Genomic DNA, 18,625 nt, shown 5'->3' with positions numbered 1-18,625 from the left:
TAAAACAGACTTTAAACCAACAAAGATCAAAAGAGAAAAAGGAGGCCATTACATAATAGTAAAGGGATCAATTCAACAAGAAGAGCTAACTGTCCTAAATATATATGCACCCAATATAGGAGCACCCAGATTCATAAAGCAAGTCCTTAGAGACCTAAAAAGAGAGAGACTTAGACTCTCACATGATAATAATGGGAGACTGTAACACCCCACTGTCAACATTAGACAGAATAATGAGACAGTTAACAAAGATATCTAGAACTGAACTCAACTCTGCACCAAGCAGACCTAATAGACATCTACAGAACTCTCCACCCCAAATCAACAGCATATGCATTCTTTTCAGCACCACACCACACCTATTCCAAAATTGACCACATAGTTGGAAGTAAAGCACTCTTCAGCAAATGTAAAAGAACAGAAATTATAACAAACTGTCTCTCAGACCACAGTGCAATCAAACTAGAACTCAAGATTAAGAAACTCACTCAAAACTGCTCAACTACATGGATAGAGACACAAAAAACACTTCAAAAAATCAATGAATCCAGGAGCTGGTTTTTTGAAAAGATCAACAAAATTGATAGACCACTAGCAAGACTAATGAAGAAGAAAAGAGAGAAGACTCAAATAGACTCAATAAAAAATGATAAAGGGGATATCACCACCGATCCCACAGAAATACAAACTACCATCAGAGAATACTATAAACACCTCTATGCAAATAAACTAGAAAATCTAGAAGAAATGGATAAATTCCTCGACACATACACCCGCCCAAGACTAAACCAGGAAGAAGTTGAATCTCTGAATAGACCAGTAACAGGCTCTGAAATTGGCAACCAACAAAAGTCCAGGACCAGATGGATTGACAGCTGAATTCTACCAGAGGTACAAGGAGGAAATGGTACCATTCTTTCTGAAACTATTCCAATCAATAGAAAAAGAGGGAATGCTCCCTAACTCATTTCATGAGGCCAGCATCATCCTGATACCAAAGCCTGGCAGAGACACAACAAAAAAAGAGAATTTTAGACCAATATCCCTGATGAACATCGATGCAAAAATCCTCAATAAAATACTGGCAAACCGAATCCAGCAGCACACCAAAAAGTTTATCCACCATGATCAAGTGGGCTTCATCCCTGGGATGCAGGGCTGGTTCAACATATGCAAATCAATAAACGTAATCCAGCATATAAACAGAACCAATGACAAAAACCACATGATTACCTCAATAGATGCAGAAAGGCCTTTGACAAAATTCAACAACCCTTCATGCTAAAAACTCTCAACAAATTAGCTATTGATGGGACGTATCTCAAAATAATAAGAGCTATCTATGACAACCCCACAGCCAATATCATACTGAATGGGCAAAAACTGGAAGCATTCCCTTTGAAAACTGGCACAAGACAGGGATGCCCTCTCTCACCACTCCTATTCAACACAGTGTTGGAAGTTCTGGCCAGGGCAGTCAGGCAGGAGAAGGAAATAAAGGGTATTCAACTAGGAAAAGAGGAAGTCAAGTTGTCCCTGTTTGCAGATGACATGATTGTATGTCTAGAAAACCCCATTGTATCAGCCCAAAATCTCCTTAAGCTGATAAGCAACTTCAGCAAAGTCTCAGGATACAAAATCAATGTACAAAAACACAAACATACTTATACACCAATAACAGACAAACAGAGAGCCAAATCATGAGTGAACTTCCATTCACAATTGCTTCAAAGAGAATAAAATGCATAGGAATGCAACTTACTTACAAGGGACGTGAAGGACCTCTTCAAGGAGAGCTACAAACAACTGCTCAGTGAAATAAAAGAGGATACAAACAATTGGAAGAACATTCCATGCTCATGGGTAGGAAGAATCAATATCATGAAAATGGCCATACTGCCCAAGGTAATTTATAGATTCAATGCCATCCCCCCATCAAGCTACCAATGACTTTCTTCACAGAATTGGATCTTGGCTATTGTGAATAGGGTTCCAGTAAACATGGTGATGCAGGTATCCTTTTGATAGACTGATTTAATTTCCTTTGGACAAATAGTAGTGGGATTGCTGGATTATATTGTAATTCTATTTTTTGGTTTTTTTGAGAAATCACCATACTGCTTTCCATGGATACACTAATTTGCATTCCTACTAACAGTACATAAACATTCCATTTTATCCACATTCTCACCAGCTTCTGTTTTTTTTTTTTTTGTCTTCTTAATAATAGCCATTGTAACTGGAATGAGATGGATCACATTGTAGTTTTTATTTGCATTTCCCTGATGATTATGTTGAGCATTTTTTTGTATAACTTACCCATTTGTATGTCTCCTCCTAAGGCATGTTGGTTCATGTCCTTTGCCCCCTTATTACTTGGATTATTTATTTTTTATTGTTGCATTGCTTGAGTTTCTTGCATACTCTGGATATTAGTCCATTTATATAGATAATTAGTTTGCAAATATATTTTCTCATTCTGTAAGTTACCTCTGCCCTCTTGATCGTTTCCTTTGCTATGCAGAAGCTTCTTAGTTCAATATAGTCCAATTCAACTATTTTTTTGGTTTTTTTTTCTAACTAACTTTTACTTTAGCTTCACGGGGTACATGTGAAAGTTTATTACATGGATAATTTCTGTGTCACTGCAGTTTGGTATACAAATGATCTTTTCACCGAGGTAGTGAGCACAGTACCCAATAGGTAGTTGTTCAGTTATTACCCCCTCCCTCTGACCCTACCTGTTATAGTAGTCCCTGGTGTCTATTGTTCCCATCTTGCTGTTCATGTGTACTCAATGTTTAGCTTCCACTTATATGTGAAAATTTGTGGTATTTGGTTTCCTGTTCCTGCATTAATTGATTTGCTTAGGTAATGGCCTCTAGCTGCATTTGCACTGCTGCAAAAGACACGGTTTTGTTCTCTTTTTATAGCTGCAATAGTATTCCATGATATATATATTGCATATATTATGTATATAATACATATATTTTATTTATATATATTTTTTTCTTAGGTAATTTATACCCAATTTTTTAAAGGAGTTTGTTGTTTATTTGTAGGAGCAAGCCAGTTATGATGTGTCACGCTATGAAAACATTTTTTACCTGTTCTGGGTTCTGGAGCAGCTTCTTCAAAAGGAAACCAAAGAAGGCAACACTTCAGGTATAGGTCATGATGACCAAGAAATCAAGAAATTTCTTCAGAAGCATGATGAAACTATTTTCCAACTTTCTGATACATTTCCTTTGTTTACTTTTTATTTATGGAGAGTGGGCATTCTTTTGAACTCAGCACAGATAGAAACTCTTAAAAATAACTCCATTCCTTAGCAATTTACCACATGTTTGAAGCATAATAAAGTAGAATATATGAAAATCTCATATTGAAAAGATTTTCAATAGTATTTTAATTCGCATTTTAGAATTGATCTCTAAATATAATTATCAATTCAACTTAATGGTTAGTCTTAAATTGTATGAAATTTTATGAGTCATATTTCTATACTAAAATCAGCCAGTTTCAGTTGGTAATGCCATCCTTATTCCCATGTAACTGTATTTTATTTCACTTAATATGGTTTAGCTCTATTATTCTGTAAAATGGACCATTAATTGTCTGTCGCGTCTCTTAAAAGATATTGAAGTTGTAAAAGATTTCCATGTAATTGATGCTAAATGGTAATCAAAGAGATTTTTAAAGTTTAGTTGCATTATCAACACAAAGTGTTGGAATATAAGTGGTCATAAATGCAATTTTAAAAACTTTTTCTTACATAGTTGAACTTACATCATTGCTTTCATCTTAGACAAGAATCATATAGAAGTAGAATTTTTTTAACCTTTGGAAACTTAATTGCTTTTTATTTCATATGGCTAAAACAGTGGTCGAGCTCTTTTGAAAATACTATTGGTTGTTTAAAATGTTCTTTGTTTTTCAACAAATACTTGTTTCAATTCTGTTGATTAAATATGTTATAATAGTTGTTAAGTAGTACACAATTAAGTCACTAGAGATACTTTATAAATTCTAATATCCATCTAAAAATGAAATTTATAGTTATTTGGTTGAATTTTTCAGTTATACAATTTCATTGACTTTATTTCAGCGATTAAAATCATAACCACAAACTTAATGAGTATATGTTACGTTTCCTATAGAGCCATTTACAGAACACAAAATATAAATTTCCTTTATTAATGATATGTGATAGTGTTTCATAAGTTAATTAGCATTCCTAAATGTCATTGGCATTAAAAGTAATCTTGCTAATTCCACCTACAATGTATATACAATTATGTCATCTGGCACAATTATCTTTGGAATTATTTCTAGCATTTTTGAAAAGATAATGCCTTTTTGATAATCCTGAAACTACATGTATGTCAGTCAGCTTTTGTTATGTAACAGATAATCATAAAATATCAGTGGTATACAACAGTACTATTTCTCAGATATATGCAGGTCACTCAAGGATCAGCTGATTTGGACTGGTCTTTAATGAAAAGCTCTGCTCAGGTTGCACATACCACAGGAATAGGCTTCTTGCTAAAAGTCAGGCTTTCTTCTCTTCCACATATGCATATTCTGAGAACCAGACTGACTCAGGGGGAAGTAGCTTCTCAGTGGAAGCTCCTCTCATGGCAGTGGCAGCTCCTCTCATGGCAGTGGCAGTTGAGCAAGACTAAAGGCTAGGCTGAGAAATGTCACATTAGCACTTCCATCCACATGCATTGTCAAAGTACATCAAATGGTCAAGCCCAAAGAAAAGTGACAGGGGAGTAGGCGTCACCTTGAGTGGGAGAACTTGCAGTTACATGGCAATGAGCATGGATGTAGGTAGGTAATTAGGGCCAATAATTTACTTCACAACAAGTACCAGTTGAATACAAGAAGGATATTCCAAATCTTGGATTAGGAGGGATTTTTCTAATGTCTGATTCCTGTGAACACCTCTGAAGGCTTATGGACATCACTTCAGTTGATGGCATTACACAAAATCCACTTTCCATGACACCTTCATCTTCTTTCCTTGTGATGAAACAAGATTGGTAAATACACAAGTACCAGCAATGGCCCTTTCCCCATTGCAGCCAGCCAATGTAATGATCAGCTAAGAAACTTTTGGAACTACAACAAATTTATTAATTTCAGTGGTCTCCAAGGCTTCAAGGTCTGAAAATTAGCCTAGGAAATGTATTTATTATAAAAGAAGATGCAAGATGTTGGGATCACTGTGAATGCACAAAATGGAGAAACATTTTATTTCCATTTGGTATCCATTTTATATAAACATTTAACTTCCACCAAGTATATGGTACTTAAACTTTCATTATCCTGTGTTTCAGTCTATATCAGAGTGAATGGTGTAGTAAATTAGTATTAAGGCCCAAATCTACTGGTCAAAAAGAAGATAAAATGATAAAATGAGACATTTTTATCTGTGTTTCAGTAAAGCAGTGAATGAATGAATGATTTAAACTGGTATTACAATGTTGAAGAATATTATAACAGTTTATATTTAGGTAATGTCTAGCTTTAGAATTAAGGTTTTAGGGATAAGAGTAATGGTGTCAGTAGTAATTGGGCAGCATTGAAACTGGATATAAGATAGGACAGGAAATAAAGAGAACCACAGAATGATCATAAAAATGAAGGAAATAAAAAGTGATGATAATTGCTATAACTCTTATACTATTTATTATGTTATAATAAATATATATTTTATATGAGAGTAAATATATATTAAATTTTATATACATTTATATAATAAAATACATGAATAAGTAATATTATACATATATATACGATATGTATAATACCAAATAGCCAGGTACTTACCTAAGCATTTTACATATATTAACCTTTTTGATTCTCCCAGCAACTGTATGAGAAAGGTACAGTTATTTCCTGAATCTGTATTTTAGAGATGAAGAACTCAGAACTTACCCACAACACCAGGAAGTGGCAGTTAGGTTTCATCCTGAGGAAGTCCATCTTCCAATTCCACACTCCTACTTTACTGCACTGCCTGTTATGTGCAGCTGTCCTGGCACTTCAGGAAACTTTCACAAACACAACTTCTTTGCAATTGTCCTCAAAGCTTTATACATGCTTAACTATGAACCTTAAGGCACAACAGTGGAAATTACTAGCTTATGATTAGCTTATTTTGGATTTTTTAACTGCTGTAAACAAGTTGTCCTATCTATAAGCAAACCAGAGGAACAGCATCTTTGACCTTTTCAAGGTTGTAGCATCTTGCTACTCAAGACTGTAGCCAAGTTACAGATTGTCTTCAAACAGTAATGTCCTAAAAGGTACAGAGCTCCCTCCAGAGGTGTTTAGGTAGACTGTGAGGCTGTAATGATAAGCAAAATGGGGAGAGAAAACAAATCTGATTGGTTTGTTCTTGGAAAAATATATACAATTATCTCACAGGCCTTGTAATTTTTAATGGTATTTGTTGTCTTTTAGCCAAGGTCAGCATGTTTCAAGAGAGGCAGGGAAACAAGTCATTTGCATTTCCAGAATTTTATGTACACTTGCAGATTTTCTGAACGCCATATTGTGGGGAAAATATTGACAGCTCTGATTTATTATAACCTAATTTCATTTATTCATAAAATATGAAGCACCAAGTGTCTACAACCAATTATTTGCAAAAATAAAACATACTAAGCTTTAACTTTTGTCAGAATTATTAAACCAAGCTTTCTTTTAGCAGTCAATATAACGACCCAACTACATCAATATTTGCTGAAGGAGATAATTAACTTGTTAATGTTTATCTAATATTGAAAAAATATATAGGATTTTATTATTGTTAAAAGTTAATTTATTCTTTCTGAATTATTTATAGAATTGTACAATACAAAATTTATCTGGTTAATAAATATACTGGTCTTGTAAGAACTTTCTAAATATTACAGAGTATTACAAACACATAAAAAATAAACTCAGCCCCTTTTTTTGTTTTTTACTTAATATGACAGTCATCTGTTTTTATTTAATATGAAAGGAATTTTAAAGATCTATCCCTAATAGGAAGCAAAGCTTCTGAAAATATAATGTTCTAACATTTAAGACATTTAAATAATTCAATTATATATTTCATGGGCATTTACCCTACACTTATAGTATTTTCTTCTGACATTTTAATCTAAATTTTGCTCTAGCTGCTTAAATTGTTGGTGAACTTTTGTTGTATTTCTGTCAGTAGTTGTGTTTATGTAAGTGTTTAGTCAGTCCACTGGAGCAGCAAGATTTCCAGGTGATAATGTTAATTAACCTTAGTTGTCTCTGACCATATATAAAGCAGTGGTCCTCAAATGTGGTCCCCAACCCAGCCATATTAGCATCACTTGGAAACTTGTAAGAAATAAATATTTTAGGCAGTATGGCCATTTTCACGATATTGATTCTTCCTACCCATGAGCATGGAATGTTCTTCCATTTGTTTGTATCCTCTTTTATTTCATTGAGAAGTGGTTTGTAGTTCTCCTTCAGGTAATTTATAGATTCTTTATTTCATTGAGCAGTGGTTTGTAGTTCTCCTTCAGGTAATTTATAGATTCAATGCCATCCCCATCAAGCTACAAATGACTTTCTTCACAGAATTGGAAAAAACTACATTAAAGTTCGTATGGAACCAAAAAAGACCCCGCATCGCCAAGTCAATCCTAAGCCAAAAGAACAAAGCTGGAGTCATCATGCTACCTGACTTCAAATTATACTACAAGCCTACAGTAACCAAAACAGCATGGTCTTTGAAAAACCTGACAAAAACAAGAAATGGGGAAACAATTCCCTATTTAATAAATGGTGCTGGGAAAACTGGCTAGCCATATGTAGAAAGCTGAAACTGGATCCCTTCCTTACACCTTATGCAAAAATTAATTCAAGATGGATTAAAGACTTACATATTAGACCTAAAACCATAAAAACCCTAGAAGAAAACCTAGGCAATACCATTCAGGACATAGGCATGGGCAAGGACTTCATGTCTAAAACACCAAAAGCAATGGCAACATAAGCCAAAATTGACAAATGGGATCTAATTAAACTAAACAGCTTCTGCACAGCATAAGAAACTACCATCAGAGTGAACAGCCAACCTACAAAATGGGAGAAAATTTTTGCAATCTACTCATCTGACAAAGGGCTAATACCCAGAATCTACAAAGAACTCAAACAAATTTACAAGAAAAAAACAAACAACCCCATCAACAAGTGGGCAAAGGATATGAACAGACACTTCTCAAAAGAAGACATTTATGCAGCCAAAAGATACCTGAAAAAATGCTCATCATCACTGGCCATCAGAGAAATGAAAATCAAAACCACAATGAGATACCATCTCACACCAGTTAGAATGACGATCATTAAAAAGTCAGGAAACAACAGGTGCTGGAGAGGATGTGGAGAAATAGGAACACTTTTACACTGTTGGTGGGACTGTAAACTAGTTCATCCATTGTGGAAGTCAGTGTGGCAATTCCTCAGGGATCTAGAACTAGAAATACCATTTGACCCAGCCATCCCATTACTGGGTATATACCCAAAGGATTACAAATCATGCTGCTATAAAGACACGTGCACACGTATGTTTACGCAGCAGTATTCACAATAGCAAAGACTTGGAACCAACCCAAATGTCCAAAAACGATAGACTGGATTAAGAAAATGTGGCACATATACACCATGGAATACTATGCAGCTGTGAAAAATGATGAGTTCATATCCTTTGTAGGGACATGGATGAAGCTGGAAACCATCATTCTCAGCCAACTATCACAAGGACAAAAAACCAAACACCACATGTTCTCACTCATAGGTGGGAACTGAACAATGAGAACACATGGACACAGGAAGGGGAACATCACACACTGGGGCCTGTTGTGGGGTGGGGGGAGGGGAAGGGATAGCATTAGGAGATATGCCTAATGTTAATGACGAGTTAATGGGTGCAGAACACCAACATGGCACATGTATACATATGTAACAAACCTGCACATTGTGCACATGTACCCTAAAACTTAAAGTATAATTTTAAAAAAAGAAATAAAAATTTTAAGCCTTCACCCCAGACCTACTACAAGATCAGAAACACCAGGGTTGTGGTTCAGTATTCTGTGTTTTATCAAGTCTTCCAGGTGATTCTGATGTCCACTAATGTTTGAAAAGCACTAATATTGTTTTTACTGATTAGGAAGGTTTAATACTTATAAAATTATTCAGAAAGTAGGAATTTAGTCATCCTATAGTATTTATTTTTTTAAGTTTCCTTATATGTGCCTTAAAATTCCAAAGGAGGATTTTTTGGAAACCAAATTATTCCAGGTTCACTGAAGTAGCATATTTATAAACAGATCAACCTTAATAGCACTTCAAAAATAGCATTTTAATACTTAGCTTTTAGCTGTCTTACTAAAATATATCTTTATTCCCCATGGTAGTACTTTAAAAATTATTATAATCTGGGTTTAGATCAAATTAACTATAGTTTTTTGCATTTGTCCTGGGATAGAGCAATGAATGTGCAGAGAGATGCACACATGGTGTTACTTTCCTCTTATTAGCTGCCCCAAGTAATATCAGAATATTCCTTTTATTCCAGGAGATGTTTAATACATATAGTAAATATAACTGACTTATAAACATATTATTCTATTTCTCAACCCTAGAGATGAAATTCTAGCTGCCACAAATCCTTCTAGAATATGGTTAGCTATAAATAATTAATAAACAGTGCTGAATTTGGTTCAACTTTGCTGCTTAATTTGATTCTACCACTTTGGGTCTTTACTATGTTACTGTGAGCTCCAGAGTTGCCTAAGGACAGCACCCCTGACACATGGGGAGGGAACAGAACAATCTCTGCTGTTAGCTTTAACGACTTAACTAAGAAGATATTTTCATGAATAAGTAATCATTTCAGGAACACTGGAAATGCCAGACACTTAAACCGGCATTTGTTCTTATTTCTCTCTCAAACACACACTCAAATTCCACATTTTCTAAAAAGAGATCCAAACCTCTTGAAACGAATTCTGAAGTTTGAAAAAGAAAATATTTCCTATAATTTTACCTGGAGTTTTTAAGGGGAGCCACCACAAGCAGTAACACGACCGTTGGTGCCTTTTTGTTATATGTTGCATTGAGGACATGGAACACACCCTTGGATCTCCCTGGCATGACGTTTCTCTTTAGGATAGTTCCAGAGCCAGTCCACTGCAAAGAGTGACATGAACCTTTAAAATGAGGAAGGTAGCCAGGCACGGTAGCTCACACCTCTAATCCTAGCACTTTGGGAAGCTGAGGCAGGATGCTCGCTTGAGGCCAGGAGTTTGAGGTGAGCCTACATGACAGAGAAAAACCTTGTCAGTTAAAAAAAAAAAAAAAAAAGAAGAAGAAGAAAAAATAGTAGCATGTCCCCTTCCACCATGTCAGGACTAAGAAGTGGAGTTTGCCATAGCTGACTAGGCATTTTATCTTGCAACTTGATAAAATCTATTAATAGAAGAGAACATAAGAGACTGGGCAAAGCAAACACAGCCATTCCAAGTGTAAAATGAAAAAAAAAAGCTAGAAGAAATGTTATAGAAATGTGAAGGTGTCTCCAGCTCCAAATTAATATGCTGATACTATTCCCAAGTGAAGACTTCAAAAAATAATTTCTAAGGCTTGTATAATCGTGGCTCATGTGGTGAATCCCTTTTAAATAGAATTCTATTCCAGAGATTCTATTTAAAAGAAAATCACATACCATAATCCATATGGCTTTGCACCATCACTTTAGTAAGGCAGATAGTACCCAGCATTTATTTAGCGTTTTTGATATGTGCTAGGCACTCCATACTTGTTCTTTATTATTTTAATCCTTCTAACAACCCTATGAGGTAAGTATACTGATTATCTCCAATTAGGTGAAAAGCAAGCACAGGGCATTTAAATAATTTGCCCAAGGTGACAGCTAGAAAAAAAAAAAAATCAAAGCCAGGATTTAGATAGGCAGCAAGCAACTGAGTCAACATGTACTCCACATTCTTGGCACTCAGATACAAACAGCTGTCATGTTCCTAACTGCAGAAGTAGAAACCGAGTGTAGCGCATAAAGTTATCCTGACAGCAGAACTCCAGTTTGCACACTTCTTAAAGTGTTCTTTTTAGACATACGCAGCATGTGCTTATGATAATTATAGTGGTGGGAAATTTACATTATATTAAGTAAAATTTGATAACTTAAATATTCCTTTATATTTGGAAGAATAAAAGAAGTGCAGTAAGGTGCTAGAGATGGCCAAATTGGTGGCATTTATTTAAAAGAAATAGACGTAAATTCTACTTTGCTATCTGATTGCTTTGTAAGTCAGTCTGAGTAACACTTTCTGAGGATAAAGTGAGTTAAATCTTTCAAAACACAAGGATCAAGATCAGACATCCATACATGGATTAGAGTTAATTCCTAAGACTTAGAAGTGAAAATAAATAATACATTTGAAGCATAGTTTACACTAGCTTCAAAATTATACTTTTTGTCATAAAGGAGAAGAAAAAAATCTCTATTTCAGGATAAGCATTAATCAGTATGATCCCTGTTGACAGTGTTTGACATTTCTGAACCATCTTATGAAGTTAGAAAATGTCTTTATAACTTTTTACATCACAAGAGAAAATATATAAAATTTCAATAATTAGAAACATCTCTGTGATATTTTCCCCCCCCAAAAAACTTTATTTGGACAAATATTGTTTACTCATTTTTTCTTAGGTTTGGGGAAAAGATGTAAGGACTTTTACTTGCTCTGTGCCTTGTTAATCAGCACTATATTAAAGTTTCATTTAAAAATAGGCCTTTCTGTTTCTTACCATATTAAAACAGCAATGAAGCCCAGAGAGACCATTTTGCAGAAGATACAAATAGAAGTGGGGAGGTGTGGGGTTGTGGGTGGAGATGGGAGGAAAGAGGGTAGAGGACCATCGTTGGCCAAGTAATCTTGTGACTTAGGACAAGTCATTTAATATTCTTATTTTCTCATTATAAAAGAGAGCATCTGTTTTTTATTCATGAAGAACAAAGACTATCTGTATTTCTGCTAGAATCATTTATGTATACATCACTAAAATTGTGAAATATAACTACCAATTATTATTAAATGTTAAATGTAACCATCAATTATTATTAAATGTTATTACCCAGAATTGGGGAGTTTTGTCTTTTTTCTGTCTCCATGGAGGTCCTTCAGTGATATAATTTTGTATACATCTATAAGGTCTAGCAGAATAGACTCACAGTTAAAAGATGAGAGTATCACTATCCATATCATAAAAATATCTATTTTTTATTGTTAAAATTTTAAAGAATACCTTCACCACAGAATGGTTTGCATGAATGAAATGAATATATGTGAAAAGCACTTTGTGAACTCTAAAGTAATAATAATGATACTAAGAAAAGGAGATAACACTTATATAATGTTTATTATGGATCAGGCACTGTCCCAAGCACTTTTCATGTGTTATCTCATTCAGTTCTCATAACGACCCTATACAATAGGTAGTATTACTATTCCTATTAATTCCATTTTACATAGGAAGAAGCAGGTGCAGAGAGGTTCAGTGACTTGTCCAGAGTCACGGAGATAGTGTCAGAGACAGTATTAAATTTTATGTATTCGTATCTTCTCCTATTCCAAGTATTCTGCCTGAATTCTAAGTGGACTTAAAGCCAAACCATACTGAAATAGTTTCTCTCCCTGAATCTCTTCTCATTCAACCTATGTTTAATGGCAACTATGATGATTATGTTATAATAATGTTATATCAACATTAATGTTAATGTTACTCATAATTTCTGTGTGCTTGAAACTGTGGAAAGTGCTTAATTATACACTTAACTTGTTAGTATGCCAGAGATGAATCAGTCCTTCAGAGGTTTTCAGTTGGTGAGATCTGGAACCAGTGGTATATTTAGGAGACCTCTTTCCTACCAGTGAGGGAGCCGTGGAATAGAATTCAGGTGCCTACAGCCTAGGTGACAATTCTTTTTGCAAGGTTCATATGCCCAGGCTTCCTGCCCTAGCTCCTTGTTACCATTCCAGTTCTCCGTGAATATGGATCCTGGCCCTTGCTCTGGCTAAGGATAGTGGATTTGGAAATAACATCCTAATTTCCTTTTGTGAATTTTCTTGCCCATTGTGCACAGTCTTCTTTAAGGCTGAAAAATCAAGATGCTGTTTTTTTCTAGTTGAGAAGTGTTCACATATTTGCTAGGCCATTTGGAAACTCCTTCTCTGGAATGACAATCCTGTGCAGAATCACTGAAAGCAGTTGTAGGTCATCCTTTGTGATGGCAACACACTGATGAAATTGTTGAGTAGTTCTTGGTGCTAAGCCCTCAGAGCTACCTGCTTCTTGCCTTTTTCCAAATATGATCTTCCAGCTTTCCAGTTGAATCTATGAGCTACCACAGTTGTTCTTTAAGCAAAGCTATAACTTGTCTGCTTATGTTAACCAAAGACAGTTTCTGTAGCTTAGACCCACTGATCCCTAACTAATATACCTGTAGAACTACTGTCCTATTACCCTTATTTGTTCCTATGAGTGCCTTCCATAACATAGCTAGAACATACTTGCAGTATTTTATTCTTCAGTTCTCTCAGCATCCAATGATACTCCAGCCACTAGCTAATACTGCATCAGTCAACACGGGCCTCATGTGAACTATAACTTTTTTAGTTACTTTGCACTAAAGTCCACTGTTCTTTGAAGCATAAGCTACCACACACCCACCATCTCCCAATCTGACCTGCCTGAACTGAATTTGAATTCTGCACACCCCCTTGGACCATGTGATTTCATTTATTGACAATTTCATTGGCAGTCCACTCAATTTTTCAACTGAAAAACCCCTCAAGTTCATTTATCCTCATTTTATAGATGATAAAACAATGTCAGAAAGTTGAAACAGTAAGCTTGACTCATACAGTTCATTGGTTGAACTACAACTACTTTTTAAATAAAATTAATGTGTGTAAACTTGATATTGGCCACTACACTTTGAACATTTTGGAAAAGTATTTTTTTTTTTTTTTTGAGACAGAGTCTCGCTCTGTTGCCCAGGCTGGGGTGCAGTGGTGCGATCTAGGCTCACTGCAACCTCTGTCTCCCAGGTTCAAGCAATTCTCCTGCCTCAGCCTTCAGGGTAGCTGGGATTACAGGCGTATGCCAACATGCATGGCCAATTTTTTGTATTTTTACAAATAGAGACAGGGTTTCACCTTGTTAGCCAGGATGGTCTCTATCTTGACCTCGTGATCCGCCCACCTCGGCCTCCCAAAGTGCTGGGATTACAGGTGTGAGCCACTGCACCCGCCATTGGAAGAGTATTTCAAAACTTATATCTTGATGTTTAGCGTAGGTTTGTGCTATGTTTCTGGAACATAGTAAATGATCAATAGTTGTTGACTGCATTGCTGTATTAATTTGTAAACTTACTATTAGTTTCCTCATTCTCTGTCACACATGGGAGTTAGAAAAGATGAAGCATATTTTGCAATGGGGAACACTTTTCCAAATTGTGAATGATTTGCACCCAAGTAGGTGAGTGAATATAAGTTTGAAGCACCCTTGATGACTTCCAATCCATGCAACTCTCCTTTCCTTTCCTTCACAGGGACCATAACTGAATACAAATCTGCAAATCTAGTCATATAGGCAGATGTAGTCTCTCTTGTAGTTCCTTGTTTCTAAATGCTGTTGCCTAGGTGAAGAATGAATTGAAATTTAGAAAATATTTTTTCTTTAGGAAAAAAATGTTGCCAATTGTGGGTAGTTATAAATCAAATAACATTACAAGGTACATTAAGTTCATCATGAATTAAGCTGACTTTATGTCCTGATGAAAAACCTCATCACTATGTGTAAAATTATTTTTGTGAAAAAAATATATTCCATTTTTAGTTATCCTCCTTACAGATGAACTTGGGTGTCTCAACTCGTTTGTAATATGTGGACTGATAATAGAAATTTCAAACCTTTTCCACCCTTGACAGCCATCACTTGTCATAGTTTTTAACTAGGTTACTGAAGAACTGCATCAAGTGTTGCACAGCCTGTAGGTGACAAAGTTGTCATGTATGTCTTTTCCTTTAGTATCTAAAATAAAATAATGTTTAGAGAAAAGAATGTCTTGAGGTTATGTGTATTGCTCAGACACAGTGGAAAGAAGGATTTAGGCCTTATATATTTATGTATAGTTTTGATTGACTATTGGATAAATGAATGAATGAATGATGCTGTGCTTTCAATTATCATTTCCTATGAGGTGCATTTCGTAGTAAGAAAGAAGGACCAGACAGCTGATGCAGTCCAATACTGATTGCTCCACTGTTCTACAAATCTGGAACTCTATTAGGCCCCCATCTTTTTTTCCAACTCCAGAGAAAGGGAAGTTACGAAAATGCGGAAGAGCCTCAGCATATGAACGTAAGTTAAGAAATGAGAGCTTAGTTTACTTTTGCTTCACTTTCAACAGTTACCGTTTACTGTGTCTGCTTCAAACCTTTAATCACTCAAAAAACAGATAAGCCTTTATCTGCTCATGGATACTTTAGCTGAACAATACAGAGAGTAATTCATAGCAAATTTTGTGTATTCAAAGGGATTATATGCAAATTGATCTATATTTTCTCCTCAAAATGGGGCAAAGGAAACATAGCAATAAATGGGATCAATTATGGCAGAATGATGGCAGAATTTATTAATAGTCTGAGGACTGCCATCAAGTCAACCTGCTATTCAGAGGAAATATGAAAAATTCATTAGAATTTCATGAAACATATATTGTAGACACAGTGTTTACAAGCAGAATACACTGAATAGACAATTACATAATAAAGAGTTAGACTTGATCCCTGCTGCCAGGGGATGCAACATGATTTGACTTTCACCAATTTCAGTTTTGGAAATAAAATTACTGGCATGGTAGTAATTGTGAATGTGTTAAAGTGGGTAGAGATAATACAAAAGCAGTATGTCACATTGTAGGAAATATTGAAAATCTAACAATTTAATAAAAGTTAATAAGGCAAGAAGTGATAGATTTATGAATATAGACGTCATCTTCCCTGAAAGTTGTTCTTTATAATGGAGAAAACATTTTCAATATTTCCATATAAAATTGACCTTTATTCATCTCCTTTTGGTATCCTATACCTGCCAAATATTGGGTTATAACTGTGTCAGTATGACATTTTATTTACAATTAATCTCAATGAGTATAAGGAAATGAAAGACACTATGACAAAATGAGCTTCTCAAGGTACAAGCACACCCATTTATAAGTAATTTTTCTACATTATTTACTGTTGAACTCTTTCAAGTCAAAAATAGATCATGTTACTTCTGAAATGTCATTAAAGAAAAAAGACTTCCTATTCGTTTTCCTTTCTTAATTTAGTTTTAAATAATGGCTACTAAAGCTGGATAAATATCCACAGCAAATATAAATGTATCCTACAGTATAGTAATTGCCTTCCTAAGTATATACCCAGAAGAATCTCCTCCATAAGTACAAGAGGGAACATTTGTTAATTAAAGAATATTCCATCACTGTTTGTAATAGCAAACTCTTTAATGCTCATGAGTTAGAGGGATAGTAAACTGTATTACCTTTATCAGATGAAATACTATCCAGTAGTTAAGTTACAGCGATATATAGCAATATGGTTCAAAAGTGAAAAAAAAAGATTACATACAACATGCAACCCATTTTATAGAATTAAAAATAATAAAAATGAAAATATATGTCTGTGGATGCATATACATGTGATAAGCTCTATAAAAGAGAAATGTAGGAAGCCATGAGACATTTCAGGATAATGTTAACAAGTTAGCAGAAGACAGGGGAACAGATTAGCCAAGATCAACCATATATTAGGTGTAAGTTATTGTGTAAGATTTCCTAAGTTTTGTTTTGGATTTGTACATGATTGTTTCACTATAAAAAGAAAACTAATACACGTAATAAAGAATGGAAGGAAGGAGAGAAAGAAGGGAGAGAGGGAGGAGAGAATACTATGAGTGGACCAACAATGAAAGTGTATCATGACCCAAGAATCATGATTAATCCAATTCTGCATCTGCAGAAAAAAACAAAACATAAAAAGCAACATACAGGGCTATTTTTTGTGAAAAGATACTGGACTCAATTCTTTACCATTTGCAATTGTGCGTTAGGCTAAGCCTGATTTGCATTAAGTGTAATTGTCTTATTCAATCATTTATATTAAGAAATGGGCAACTCAGATACTTTGGCCACAGTTCAGGGCCAGTAGCTGACCTTTGAAGTGGTCATAGCCATTATTACCCTATGTAATCTGAAATAAGTGAGCAAATAATTTGTTTAAGCATACATAGGCAAAACTACCTTCCATGAGAACCTCACGTGGGAGCTAATTGGGGATAAATAAATATATCCTTCAGTTAATACAGAATAGCTTTGAAGCAGTTTTATAAAGCAAACACTAATTCTATTATAACTTCTGTTTTAAATTAGGTATTGCTTTCTCCTTGGGAAGAAATATTAACCAATATGCAATCAGATACTTGGAAAGCCTATAGATCTTCTAACATTTTACATTTAAAGTGTATTAACTTTTTGATAAAACACTCATAAGTATTCCCTAAACAGTAACAATGAAAGTGATCTATTCTTGCTGTTCAAAAAAGTGGGAAAATATAGGATATATAAGAAACAAGATAGAAATACTCAAACTTAGATTCTCAGCCTCCAGTTTAGCAAATTTAACTTGCTATCTATAGAAGATTATTTTACTTTTCCTGTGTTACCTCAGTCACCTTAGAGACTACTTTCCAGACACCATAAGTGATACCCCTTGTCATACTGTTTTTAGATTATAAGAAACATCATATAAAAGTAACTGATAAGCTCAGCATTATCCTAGCATTGGAAAGTAAAATCCCAGAATGTTCTGAGAAATGTCTTTGTTTGTTTGTTTCTTTTTTTGTCTTGTTTTCAACCATCTAAATGTAAATACTGGTTTATTGATTTGTCTATTCAATTGATGGCTGTATCTGCCTAAGGCCCTACCAGCACAGTAAAATGTTATTGTTAATTATATCAAGGTGCTAGTTATTGCTTGATATTACTAGATACCTGAATGTATCTGCAATGTCTTGAGTAATTCTGCCTAGACTCTCCAGGTGATCCAGGTGTTACTGACAAGATGGTAATACAAGATACCTAAATGAATTGAATTTACAACCCAAGGTTAATATTTCGTGAGAAACATGTATGAGCTGTTTCCCTATGTTCTTTAGAATACATAGAGAGTAGATTATCAAAACCAAGACATTTTCAGAGGGCATTGTTTTTGTCCTGAGTACTTCTGTACCTCACATACACCCAGTCCCCAAGTCTTCCATTTACTCAATTAAGGGGCACAATCTGTATGAAACAGTCCCACATTAAGGTCAATCACCCCCTTCTCCTTGACCACATTATTCTCTCTGGTTTTTATCATAGTGTCTGTATGTCTACATTCCACTGACAAAGACAATGGCAAGTATTTTTATCTTATGTTTCCAGTTCCCCAACTCT

The 18,625-nt window shown here is 34.9% G+C and overlaps 1 protein-coding gene across 7 annotated transcripts in view; it reads left to right on the top strand.

The window, feature by feature from the left end:
• The window catches only part of MEI4 (meiotic double-stranded break formation protein 4), a 383,241-nt gene that overhangs the window by 239,813 nt on the left and 124,803 nt on the right, over positions 1 to 18,625 (top strand). For 4 of the 7 annotated variants that reach the window (XR_009212197.1, XR_009212198.1, XR_009212196.1 and 1 more), the window contains exons 5-6: positions 3,063 to 3,165; positions 15,329 to 15,489. Coding sequence is in view for 3 of the 7 variants with exons in the window: in XM_032152836.2 (XP_032008727.1) it covers positions 3,063 to 3,332 (270 nt within the window). In the remaining 4 variants the exon portion in view is untranslated. Of the gene's footprint in view, positions 1 to 3,062; positions 6,983 to 15,328; positions 15,490 to 18,625 lie in introns of those variants that run through there. The other 3 variants (XM_058435020.1, XM_058435018.1, XM_032152836.2) reach the window with 2 other exon arrangements.

Source organism: Hylobates moloch, unplaced genomic scaffold (assembly GCF_009828535.3).
Source record: "Hylobates moloch isolate HMO894 unplaced genomic scaffold, HMol_V3 SCAFFOLD_2, whole genome shotgun sequence".
NCBI classification, from domain to species: domain Eukaryota; kingdom Metazoa; phylum Chordata; class Mammalia; order Primates; family Hylobatidae; genus Hylobates; species Hylobates moloch.
This window is presented reverse-complemented; position numbering and strand designations above follow the sequence as displayed.